The following is a 12,997-nucleotide window of genomic DNA, read 5'->3' as shown; positions in this document are numbered from 1 at the left end:
GCCCATGGGCCAGACACTCTCCACCCAAAAGGTGATGTCAGTCCTGGCAAGTCAGGAAGTCTCAGTGCAGGTGGAGGAGCATGTATGGTTGTGATAGATATTCGAGAGGTGGTGGTAACAAAAATCCAAGGATAGGTTGCATTTTTCGTTGAGGAGGTGAGTTACCATATTTCTGACCTGAGAGACTATTAGATGCATGCTGATGCTGTTGGCTGGGAGAGGAGAACCCATAGGAGAGCCTGTTTTTGAAGAGAGAGAGAAAGGGAAAAGAGAACAGAGAGAAAGAGAGGGAGAGAGGCAGAGGTGGGACTTGAAAATGATGCAGTTGTGGTACCTTTGAGAATTTATCTTCAGAACTCTCAAGGTAGAAAAAACAGAAAAGGTGCATTTTCACTGAGAAATTTCACATCTGGCCATTGATCAATCAGGCAACCATGCAACCCTTCTTAAGGACATTATTGGAATGCAGGATACCCTTTCTCCCATCCTATCCCCAATCTCTTATTTCCTTCCCGGCTGCCATTACAGTTAATGCTCTAATATGCAAGTCTTCTTTCTCAGAAAAGGGATTGTTTCAATTCAGCAGTGGCAAATGAGGTTCAGAAGTGTTCCCTTCCTTAGAGGTAATAACTGTTAAGTATGATCACACTGATGGAGATGATGAGAGTGAGCGAAATAGAAATGGGTAAAGAAACGTTCCATTTGCTTGGTTTCCCAAAGGCTCTCTGAGTCAGGACTGGCGGCCAGGTGACGTCCCTTGCTGGCTTATTTACTTAATGAGCACACCTGAATGGATCATCTCCAACGTTACCTGGAATCTAAAGTCTGAAGGAAATGGAATCATTACACCAATTATGAGAGCGCTGGGAGACTTGAGCTCAGCACGATGATTTTCAGTGCGTACCTTATGGCAAAACTATTTGGAAAACATCGTGTTCCCCAGGCCCATCATTTCATGATTCTGAGGGACATTTTTATGCCATCATTAAATAAAAGTGCGTTAGTGCCAGAAGAAAACCTTACCCGTCATCTGAACTGATCTTGTTATGGTGGGCAAGCTGAGCCTTAGTTCATCCAAGGGACCCAGTGATTGAGTTCAAACTACAATTAGGTAATGTCCTCCACATTTAATGTTTCCTTTTGGGTTTATGGTTCACCGAGAGTTTATTTTTCCCTTGTTTTTGTTGCAAGGGGACTAAAACGTCCTGGCCGTCTGGGTTTGGATTGCCCAGAAACAGACACTGAGACAAGAATTTGATTCTAACTAGTTTATCTTGGAGATGGTGCCACGAAATGCCAGTAGGGAAGTGAGGATGCGTGTGAGAGACAAAGACAGAGAGCCAGTAATGTGCCTTATCAAGCCAACTACCAAGGTGGGTGACTGGAGTTTATCCCCTTGGAACTGGAAATAAACAAGTAAAACCAAAAAGTAGAAATTATATTCTACCCGAGAGGGGAGGAGCCCAGGATATTATATAGTAAGTCCTGTGAGCTTCTGAGGGCTGCTCCTGTGGGACATTGATTCTCTGGCAGCTCTGGTCTGACGGGCAGGGGCCAGGGGAGATCTGAAGGCCAGAGGAGACTCTCAGGCCGATAAATGCAGGTGTTGGCAGTGAGATGCAGGGCAGGCATGCACTGAAGTGGTACTAGCCAGGGGTTATGGTCTCAACAGCGTCCCCTGCACCAGTGACAACCAGGAACACTAAGACAACAATTGAAGGGGTTTGAATAAAGATGTCACTCACTCATCAGCCACATTTTACTGCCCCCAGAGGAGAAGGGACCTATTCTGTAATTGTATTTTGCCTAGAGAGTTTGGAAGGTAGGGTTCCCAGTCTTCAGAGCAATGGGGAAGGACTTTAGTAACGAGAGGATTGTTTCATGTGTCTGAACAGCTTGCTGCAGGGCGCAGCAGAAGTTGAGTAATTGGATTTTATCAAAAATGGTCTAAGAGCGTGTAAATATAAAGGTAACTTCAAAAGTGATTTTCCGTGTGTCACATGCTGCATCTTTCTGTTACTGTTTTATGTTGGGCAACAGTGAATATCCCCAGGGGCAGCCAATGTGATTGTACAATAAATTGGAAAGAATATTCACATAGATTCGCTAATATCCTGATATAACTCTGCTCCAACTTGGTAAACATATGATTGAATAAGTTCTATATCTCAGAAGAGTCACTACTTCTTCTGGGAATTCTTTGTCTCTAAGTCATTTAAAATATTATAAGCCCTGGCTGGGTAGCTCAGTTGGTTAGAGCATCTCCCTGATAATGCCAAGGTTGCAAGTTCGAACCCCAGTCAGGGCACATACAAGATCAACCAATGAATGCATCAATAGGTGGAACAACAAATAAATCTCTCTCTCTTTTTCTCTCTCTCCCCCTCCCTTCCTCTCTCTCTAAAATTGATCCATCAGTAAGAAATAAAAATAAAATAATATACATTCCACAACAAAAGGACTATTTTTTGTCTTTCCTACATTGTATTGGAAGCATTTACAGGAGTGCCCAGAACAAAGGAGGTGCCCAATAAATGTTTGCTAAATAAATGAATGGACAAATGGAATCTGCGCAATGCTCAGCGTTTCTCCTCTTTTCTAAGGTCTGTATCACTTCTCAGTACCTGAAGATGTGGTTCTTGGCACTGCCATCGGCAGGGTGAAGGCCAACGATCTGGATATTGGAGAAAATGCACAGTCATCGTATGACATCATTGATGGAGATGGAACAGCACTCTTTGAAATCACCTCTGATGCCCAAGCCCAGGATGGCATTATTAGGCTAAGAAAGGTAAGCTAGGGGAGATGTTGTTTCAAAATATCTCTTTGAAACCTGAGTTTTGAGGTTTACGGGAGTTGGGTAGACTTCCTGGCATCATCTTAGAGCTGATAGAGGTACCTCGTCTTTAGCTGTGAAAAAGTAGAGTTTATTTTACACCCCTTACCCCTTGGCCCCGTTTTCTGTATCAGCTAAAGCTCTGGTAAAGTCACCATGGTGATGCCAGCTGCCCATCTCACCCATCATCCCTCCCATCTACACCAGGCTGCTGTTCCTAAGCCGCAGGGATCTGTAGGCAAGTCAACACTTGAAAGGCAACCCTCAAGCAATGAAGGATGCAGACTGGTTCCGGTAGACAGGTCCTAGTCTTTGAAAAAATTATTTTGAGGCATATTGTCTACGGTTCTGAAGAGGCTTTCTAATGCAAAGAAGCCTCATTTGCCCACAGAGGTGGCCAAGTTCAATAGCTTTTTTTTGGTTTGTTTTTTGTTACTCTTCACCCAGAGGATATTTTTTTCCATTGATTTTTATAGAGAGAATAGAAGGGAGAGGGAGAGACAGAGAGAGAGAAACGTCGGTGTTAGAGAGACACATCGACTGGCTGCCTCCCTCATGAGCTCCAGCTGGGGCCGGGGATCGAGCCTGCAACTGAGGTATGTGCCCTTGATTGAAACTGAACCCTCAACCCTTCGGTCCTCAGGCCAACAAAAGCTCTAACCACTGAGCAAACCAGCTAGGGCTCAAATGGCTTTTCATTTTTCCTCTATGTTTACTCTCCTCATGTCTCTCTCCCGCTTCCTGGGATATCTCCAGAAAGCACACTGCAGCCTTGATTGCAGGCTCTGCTTTCAGGGAAACCCTAAGTCAGCAGTAGCAGCAGCTGCAGGTATCCGGCTAGTTTTGGCCCCTGGGAGAACAGTGCCAGCCCTGCTTCCACTGGGTGCCCCCCTCCCCGTGCATCGAAAGTCCAAGCATCACATTAAACGAAGCCCATCTGGGCCTTGCTCCTGGGTGTGGGGCTAGCACTGGAGAAAGAGACACCTCCATAAATAATGTATAAATGATGTATACGATTTGCGACTGCTTTTGCCAGCAACCATTTCTTTCTGTAGTGCTGAAAAATTCTGTACAACGTTTTCCGTATCTATTTTTTTTTATCATGACATCTACATTCATAAAAATGTTGAGAACAAAGTTTGTTATTATACAGACACGGGCATTTGCAAGGAAAAACGCCCTTGTATTCTCATCGTGAGTATTTTGTTTAATATTGCTCTTTATATCTCTTTCAGGAAGTAGTACAAATTAATTTTTAAATAGTTTTGCTTGTTCATGAATAAGAAATAGATGGTGGATCGCACTATTGGGAGCCTGCAATTTTTCCCCTCTGTCCTGATCAGTATTACACGGACGTAATTCCAAATTTACTCTGTAATTCTCTGTCGTGTTGCACAAGGATCTGCCTTCCAATGTTCATGCTCTTAAAATCCCCCATTGAAGAGATATTGGCAATGGCAACCCAGGGATTTCTGTATTTACTTTTGGATACAAAATAAATTTTAAGATCAATTTTGAGAAAAAATGGCTGCATTTATTTCAACTCTCTATTGAGCAACACTACCTTTATACAAGGCTTGAGTTTAGGATTAAGCATTGCAAAGTATTTAAAAACTCATGTTTGAAATAGAGTACAGTATAATTATACTTGAGTCAATTATTGAATAACCCAATGCCGCGTTTCCCCTGCCTAATGATTCCTAATGTCATTTTTATTGTTATTACTAACTGCTATCCTTTGTTGCCATAAGGTGCCTTTATAAACTGAAGCAATTAGCCATTGGCTGTATTTTTGTTCACTATTTTTCATAAACTTAGAAGCATATGCTACACATTTTAACACCAAAAAAACCCCACATGTATTTTACTCTAGAGAACACCGCGCAGGGAGTCATATTTCTATAATTCTTGGGCCCTCTTTTTTGGCCTAACGAAATCCTAAGGACACAGGGATGTTTTGGGGTTCATTGTCTCTGTGTTGAGCTAAGAATTAAGTTGAACATAATCTGTTACACTTAGCAGTGTTTCTGAAGAATCTGAAATTGCAGAAGTGTTACAGTAGGCATGACTGGCAAAATGCTGATGCTGAATGGTCTCTTCACGGTACATGTACCTAGAAATGTGCCCAGTAATTTCACAATAGACAGGGAGGTGAGTGTCTGCCTCATTTACTAGAAAATATTTCAAAAAAGCCAAGTCCTATTAGAACCAAATTCAACTATAAAAATCAATACAGAATTTTGAAATAAGAATATATATATATTATATATATATACATATATATAATATAAATATATTATATTCACAGATGCTGGCTTGTGTTCCAGCTTCCTTTTTGGAAAAAAAAAAAACCTGCCTTGCAGATTTAAAGTTCTATTTCTTATAGACAATTGCAATGGAAACCTAAATCGTGTCTTTGAACCTTGACAGATGTACTTTCTTGAAATCAGCAGCATTCTGCGTCGCCGGGAATGGGGCTGTAAAGGTTCCCAGGCGGATGTCCTTCTGGTTATTTAAGGGGATTATGTTCCTTGGCCACGCTATATTTACCTAGGTCATTAACGACCATCTCTGGGGCTTTTACGGAGTGAGTTATGACTGTGTCAGAAATATTGTCAGTAGTGGTGCAATGAGGTCATTTCAATTTGCTTTTAGTGGTCGGTGAGACCTAGGGAGCTGCACATACCGTTCCCACCCCTCCTCCTGCTGAATCTAAACACGAGCACTATGTGTCTGCGTACCCACGTCTATAGGGGCCCGCCCGCTTCGCAGCACGGAACTTGCCATAGAGACCTTCTAAGAATCCCCTAAAAAATAATAAACCTCATTTTTAGCCACGGGATCAGCGGAGCAGCGATGCTTTGGAAGTGCAACAAGGAAACACCCTGTGTTGAGACGGGTGCAAAACGCTCTCCAATGCTTGCGCTAAACAACCGTTTCTTGCTCGTCGCATCTCACACACTGTTGCGGGAATGATAAAATATTCTTCCCAGATAGAGATTGTGTTTGATGCTGCGTTATCTCCTCCCAGCAGAGGCTCAATTAACCGGCTGCTTGGTATGCAGGTCATGGCACCACTAGTAAAATTTTATTATGACTCCGAAGTGAAATTCTGATGGCACGATTCATGACTGTGAATATCTTGTGAATTCCAAGTGAACCGAGCAAAACAAAGCCCAACAATGGGAGATCAGCCCGGCGAGCTTGTATAATAAACAGAGACCCATAAATGCCTGTGAAATTTACAGGTTGAATCTGGGGGAGCGGGGAGGGACCCCATTAAGGCTCCCGGATGGGCTTCCATGCGCGTCGCCGCCATCCATCAGCATTACGCTCATTTGTTCTCGCCGCTGCGGTCATTAGTGAGAAACATCCGTCTCTGTCATTTCTTAACAGCCCCTGGACTTTGAGACCAAAAAGTCCTATACGCTGAAGGTGGAGGCAGCCAACGTCCACATCGACCCGCGTTTCAGCGGCCGGGGGCCCTTTAAAGATACGGCAACTGTCAAAATTGTCGTCGAGGATGCGGATGAGCCTCCCGTCTTCTCCTCGCCCACTTACCTCCTCGAAGTTCATGAAAACGCCGCTCTGAACTCCGTCATCGGGCAGGTGACCGCGCGTGACCCTGACATCACTTCCAGTCCTATCAGGTACTTGTCTTCCTGGCTGCATCAGGTGACAAGCCAGTGGGTACAGGAGGCGGTTATGGGCACATCCTATCTGGCTGCCCCTGGGACTCACCTCCCATGAGCAAAGAATTATGGTCAACACATGCTGTGCGTGTGTATGTGTGTGTGAGCACGGGTGCACACGCCCACGTGCACACACATCGACTCAGAGCTACATGCGAGGCCCAAAGCCAGGGATATCAAGATGGATAAAGCTTTTCGAGCTCTCGGAGCGCTCCATGAGAATGCAAAATTGCATAGGTTTTTTGCGGTGCATTTGGGTGGATCTTTTATATTGTTATTCTGTGTTTGCCTGTTTCTGCATTTCCTTTATTTTTTCTTTTCCAGCCCTATGAAAGCATTGCTGGTTTTTCTTCTTTCTCCTTTGACGGTTACAGTAAATTATACATGAGAATTTAGAGGGACGAGACTACGTCTCAACATATGAAGAGGCCCCTATCTTATTTCTGTATTTGGTATTTGGCTTTGAAATGATCTTATCACTTCTTGGGCGTTTCTGGTCCGTCAGCACATCTGGGTCGGAAGCTTTTAGACAAAGTCTTTCTCCGCCATTTCAAAAATACCTTTTGTTTGTACTTTCCCTGCACAGATTTTGTCCCTGAGATGAGAAACGATCCTTTATTAAAGTTTTTCTGCCTTTTTTTTTTTTTTAGAAATGAGACTCGAACCTATTTTTTTCTGTTGAACTGTGTACAGCTGTTCTCTTTTGCCACTCACCCAAATGACAGTACAGTGCTCAAGCTAAATAGCATTTTTCCCCCTCAAAGAAGACTGCAAATCTATAACTCGTACACTGGTCTCCAAGGGTGAAGTGTTGGCTAATGATGTGTTTGAGTGTGGATTTCAAATATTGTCTTAGAAATGTTGTTGAGAAAAGAGAGAGAGAGAACTTAATGGAGGAATACAGTTTCAGAGACTCGTCCAGTTCCTCTATAAGTTAGATGTCAGCTCATACCCAATTCGTTTACATGGGTCACAAGGATTAATATCCTTCTAATTACTTATTTCAAGGATACTCTAGACAAATAAGTGTTCTGGAGGTTTTATTAATTTACTTCTTTTTTATGTGTTACATTATTATCACTCACAAGGGTGCTGATATGATGAGGCCGGAGGTGACACCCAGCAGCATAGTCAGTTAGTGCCCCAAACAATTTGAGTTTGGGTTACAAAATAATTCTTTTCTGATCCAGAAAAGATATTTTTAACACAAGCCATTTCTAAATTCAGGATAATAAAGAGTGTATCCCATAAGGATACCAAAAAAAAAAAAAAATGTTCTTTTCAAAAAAGCCCAAAGTCTAAGAAGGTAAAACCTCACCTGAGTATTTGAGGAATGGTCAGTTGTCCATTCGCGGTTCTGAAGGACGTCAGCAAGCTATAGACATGCAGAATGCCCTGCATTTGGCTAAGAGAATTATATCTTGCAAAGGGCCAAGTGTTGAATACAAGGATGGGAAGTATCCAGAAAAATGCATTTACATGGGTACCCATTTTCTGACTGAATACTCAAGTTGTGAAATGGCTTTGCCTTGAAATCCTGTTATAAATTAGGGGCAATGATATTTTTTTGAATGAATGCATCTGCCCCACTTTCATGTCACTCCTTTTCCTCTGGGGGGGGAACACACACACACACACACACACACACACACAAGCCATGGCCACTCTCTGCGCATCTCCAAGTGTAAGTGACAGGATGTGAAGAGAGTAAGCGAGATTGGTCCAACTGAGGGACCAGTCGTGGGGCCTGTTTTGGCACTTGATTTGACAAGATTTCTCCTCTTGTTCGCAAGGAACACACAGGGGGCTCCGGAGTATGCCAAGCCAAGGGCCCTTTGGGGAAAGTGAGGGGTTCAGATATCAGGGCAATCACGGAAAAACTCCAAACATGAAATCTGCAGTCCCAGCAGGAACCGGCTTCCTGAGCAGAGACATGTGCGTAATCAGCTAACGACGAGGTTGGAGGGACTTTTCCTACCACAGTGACAGTTAGCTCCACTTGACAGGCCCGGGTACAATTCCAGGTCCCTCGCCTCCCCACGGATTTTTTACACATATTATAATCCACCCATTCGCTGATGTTGAAATGGACATTCACCGAAAATAATTCTAGTTCGCAGGGGATCCCGTGATGACTGTCATCGTAGTTCGTTGTTTTTATCATCCTGGTGGCATTTTTTATTACTGTCACCGGCACGAATGGCAGGCGTAGAGGAAGCGTGAAGCTGCTTGGCAACAACTGCCCAACCCGAGAGCATGGTGATTTCTGGGGAAACTAAAGTGGACGTGGGGGCTGTGCTACCGGGAAGCGATGAACAGGTGAAGTGCCATTTGATGGCCCAGATGTATCTATACTTCTGCCAGATGTCAGGCAGGTGCTGGTTCCTTGACATTGGTGGTCCCTCCCAAGGAAGGGGCGGACACCGTTTCAATGCAATTACATCAGGGCCCCGATGTGTCCTTCACAAGATGAGCCCCACACAGTTCTCATTGGGCCTGGATTGGCTCCACGGGATATAAATGTAAGAATCACCAGCTGCATTTTCCAGCATCTGTTCTGCATTTTTGTAGTTGCACCCCCACCCCCACCCCCACTGAGTTATCGGGACCAGCTTTTTTTTTTTCCTAACGCACAATTGGTTGATTTGAGTAGAAAATTAAATTTCCTGACTAGCCAGAGCAGTGCATAGTTCCTTATGAGTCTAGCAGACAGATTTAGAGCCATTTAACCTTTTTAAGCAGAACTAGAGGACATGGGCATTCAGGGAATTACTGAGTAACAAAGAGCAAAACGGTATTGTTTCTTTAGGACTGTTGTATTTTAGATGCCGACAAGGATGCATCCATCTTTGGGGGGCAGGGGGGTGTTTACTCGGCCATGTAGCAAGAAACAGGCATTTGCTGTGTCGTCTGCCGTGTTAAAACATGCAGTCGTTTACTGGTTGGTGGACTTACCGTGATACTCAACGACTTTTTCGAGTACATTGTCAAGCAGGAAATACTGCGTATTTAAAAATCTTATACTTAAACCTATATCAGCTGTATCTGCATCTGTGTCTATGTCTGTATACTCCTTTCCAGGGCAAAATAGAAGCAAAATTCACAGTCTCACCATCTCCCTTCTAGGAACATTAATTAAGCACTTGCTACTTTCTTCAATACTATACGTCTCACCCTGGCCAGCGTGGCTCAGTGGGTTGGATGTCATCCTGTGCCCTAAAAGGTTGTCGGTCCAATTCCCGGTCAGGGCACATGCCCGGGTTACAGGCTTGATCCCCAGCTGGGGGTGTGCGGGAGGCAGCCGATAGGTGTTTCACTTTCACATCAATGTTTCTCTCTCTCTCTTTCCCCCTTGTTCTTTCTCTAAAAATCAATAAAAATCTTTTTAAAAAATACTGTATGTCTTGCGGTAATGCAGAATGAAGTTGTGTAAATTATTTGAAAGGTGACATACTTTGAGACCAAGGTTTAAAATCCCGTCACTGGTACGTACTTCCCAGTCAGGCAGCTGGTCTCTGGTATTCTCTGAGACTCAGTTTCCTCATCTGTATATTGAGATAACGTCATCTTCCTCGCAGGGTGACCGAGATAACTAAATCAAGTCATTAAGTAAAATATATGGTAGCAATTAGCATTACCGGTCCATAAAGACATCATCAATGTCGTATAGTAAATGCGAATTGAAAACGTGGTCCTGATTTTGACAGGGCTTCTCCTACCACAGGTTGCTGAATGGGCACAGAATTACCTGTGTTTCTCTTTAGTAATTACAGGCTAAATAGTCTAACCCGATTTAATCTAGTTTGCCCCACTTACTGCTGTGAATATTCTCAAGAGCGAGTGCTTTTTCGAATGTGGCCAGGAGGTGCTAAATGTACTCATCTCACCCCTAACAGCTCAGTGAGATGACATGCGTGCCCACTGTCCTCACTTAGCAGGTGACGACACTTAGGCGAGAAAGACTCACTTGCCCAGTTTCATGCAAACGGCCAAGCGCCAATGCATACCTGTGATGCCCACCTGGGGTTTTTTTTCTGTTTTTTTTTGTTAATCCTTACCTGAGGATATTTTTTCCATTGATTTTATAGAGAGAATGGAAGGGAAGGAGAGAGACAGAGAGAGAGAAACATCGATGTGAGAGAAACATCTATTGGTTGCCCCCTGCACATGCCCTATCGAGGGCCAGGGATCCAGCCTGTAACAGGGTACGTGCCCTGGACCAGAATTGAATTCATGACCCGACAGCCCTCGGGCCGATGCTCTAACCACTGAGCCAAAGCAGCTAGGGCAGTACCTGGGTGTTCCTGACAACACAGTGCCCGTCTTCAGTCCCTATGCCACACTCCCTTTCTTCCCCTGGGATCTCCGTGACTCCAGCCTTGTCTCTGCATGTCGGGATGGCTTCGCAGGACCGATGCGAATTGAAATAATCAATTATTCATTCTCTAAATGGCCTCATTCAATCCAGGATGCATTCCTAGAAATAAAAACATGCCAGGTCTGTGGAACGACTGGGAATATGTCTGGGCGGAGTGTTCTTTGCTCATAGGCCTGGCCCCGTGGTACAGGTTTGTCACTATTGGCTGTGAACTACATTGTGAATAGGAAAGTAAAGGGAGAAACAATGCTGTTGTTATTTAATGCATCTGACATATGTTTCTACTGTATATTATTTCATTTAATTCTCACAAAAGACCTTATGATACGATTCCAGTTTAATGAAGGAGGCAGCCGAGGGTCTGAAAGGATGTTTCCTGTGCATGGTGCTATAGCAGGGGGCATGTGCCTGGGTGTAGAGCCACTAGGTGTGTGCACGCCTTCCCCGGTTCTGGCTTCTTGCATGAGGTGTAGGCTGATGGCAGCTGCTGTTTACTGAGCCCATACTTTGTGACAGACACTCTGAAACGCTATTATATGCATCAAATTGTTTATACTGAAGGTGAAACATCTAGCACAGTGTAGGTATTGAAAATAAGTCAATGCTTTCATATAAACCTGCTATGGTTCATTTTCCTTTCAAGTGTGTATTTGGTGTTACCATGGCGTTGAGCTGGCATGTGACTGTTTTCTCAATTGTGGCTTTGTATTATTTTCAGAGCATTCACCTTGAGTAAGGCTACAGGAGCTGCTTAAATTAAAAGTGGGGATGACGGCCCATCGGCAGGCAGAGTGGGTTGACACATGATCGTGGTGGCCGCAGGGCTCTGTTGTCCTAATTCCTCTCTTGAATTTAAGTGCCCACTCAACACAAGAGCATTGCTTCCCCACCTCCGCCTACCCGCCCCCACCCCGCCGCTTACATTTTAGCGTTTTTTTATAATTCACCTCAGTTACCAGGCTGCAGTTAATGAGCTCTCTTCCTGAAAACACTCCTTCAAGTCCTGATGCCCAATGATGCCAGAGTGGAAGTATTTTATTCTGTAGAGAGCCTGGCATTCATTTGGAGGATAGGCTATGTATCGATTGATGCTTTCCTCAGTTTTACAGTCAGTCCCATTTTGGGTAAGGACCTCGTTGTTTTCTTTGTGTGATAAGAACACTTAGAAATCAGTTAAGAGGGTCGATACCCTGCGAAGTGCACAATACGGTATTGTTAACCGCAGACTCGGTGGTGCTGGGCACAGCCCTAGAACACGCATCTACATAACTGAAACTTCCTATCCCCTCCGCCCTTCCCCCACCTGGGCCTTCTCCTCTAACTGAAATCCTGTGGCATTCGTCTTTCCGTGACTGGCTTATTTTACTTAGCGCAATGTCCTCCCGGTTCATCTAGGTTGTCACTTAGTGCACCATTGTCTTTTTGAGGCTGAATAACATCTATATGTTTCGTCTATAGAGCACAGGTCCCCTGTTAACTCACGTGGATGGACATCTAGGCTGTTCCCGCACCTTGGCTACTGCAAATAGTGCTGTGATTAACATGGGGGCACTAATAGCTCTTCGCCATCCTGATTTTAATTCTTTTGGATAAACGCCCAGAAGTGGGATTGCTGGGGTCATATGGGAGTTCTATTTAAAATTTCCTTTTAGGAACTTCCAAGCTTCTCTCCTATAGCAACTGAACCTGTTTGCATTCCCACCAACAGGGTACAAGCGTCTAGTACAGGGGCTAAGCCTTATTAAAATAATTAAAGGTTGGTCATGTAGTTCCCTGCACATTCTTAGGCAGATAAAAGTCTGCTAGTCTCCCATTTCACGAGTACCAACTCTTCCAAGTCATTGTTTTGAAAAACTCACTATACCTGCTAATTCAACTACCATTAATTAATTGATTAATATATTCATTTAGGCACATAGCCATCTATTCAGTCACTATATATATGTGTGTGTGTGTGTATAATTTTCATTAATTTATTTAGTTGTATAAATAGTATCAATAGAGCCCACATTTTCCTAGAGAATTTCTACAAAGACAGGCTCTGCCCTCATGGGGCTTATTGTCTAGTAAGGGCGCCGACTGAATAGCCTT

General features: G+C 43.9%; 1 protein-coding gene across 1 annotated transcript in view; it reads left to right on the top strand.

Annotated features, from left to right (window-relative positions):
• CDH8 (cadherin 8) overlaps positions 1–12,997 on the top strand; it is a 269,040-nt gene that overhangs the window by 153,061 nt on the left and 102,982 nt on the right. The window contains exons 6-7 of the mRNA XM_081119970.1: positions 2,604–2,791; positions 6,233–6,486. Of these exons, the coding sequence (XP_080976096.1) occupies positions 2,604–2,791; positions 6,233–6,486 (442 nt within the window). The remainder of the gene's footprint in view (positions 1–2,603; positions 2,792–6,232; positions 6,487–12,997) is intronic.

This window comes from Miniopterus schreibersii (genome assembly GCF_964146895.1).
Source record: "Miniopterus schreibersii genome assembly, chromosome: 18".
Lineage (NCBI taxonomy): Eukaryota > Metazoa > Chordata > Mammalia > Chiroptera > Miniopteridae > Miniopterus > Miniopterus schreibersii.
The sequence above is the reverse complement of the archived record's forward strand: the minus strand, read 5'-3'. Positions and strand labels throughout refer to the sequence as shown.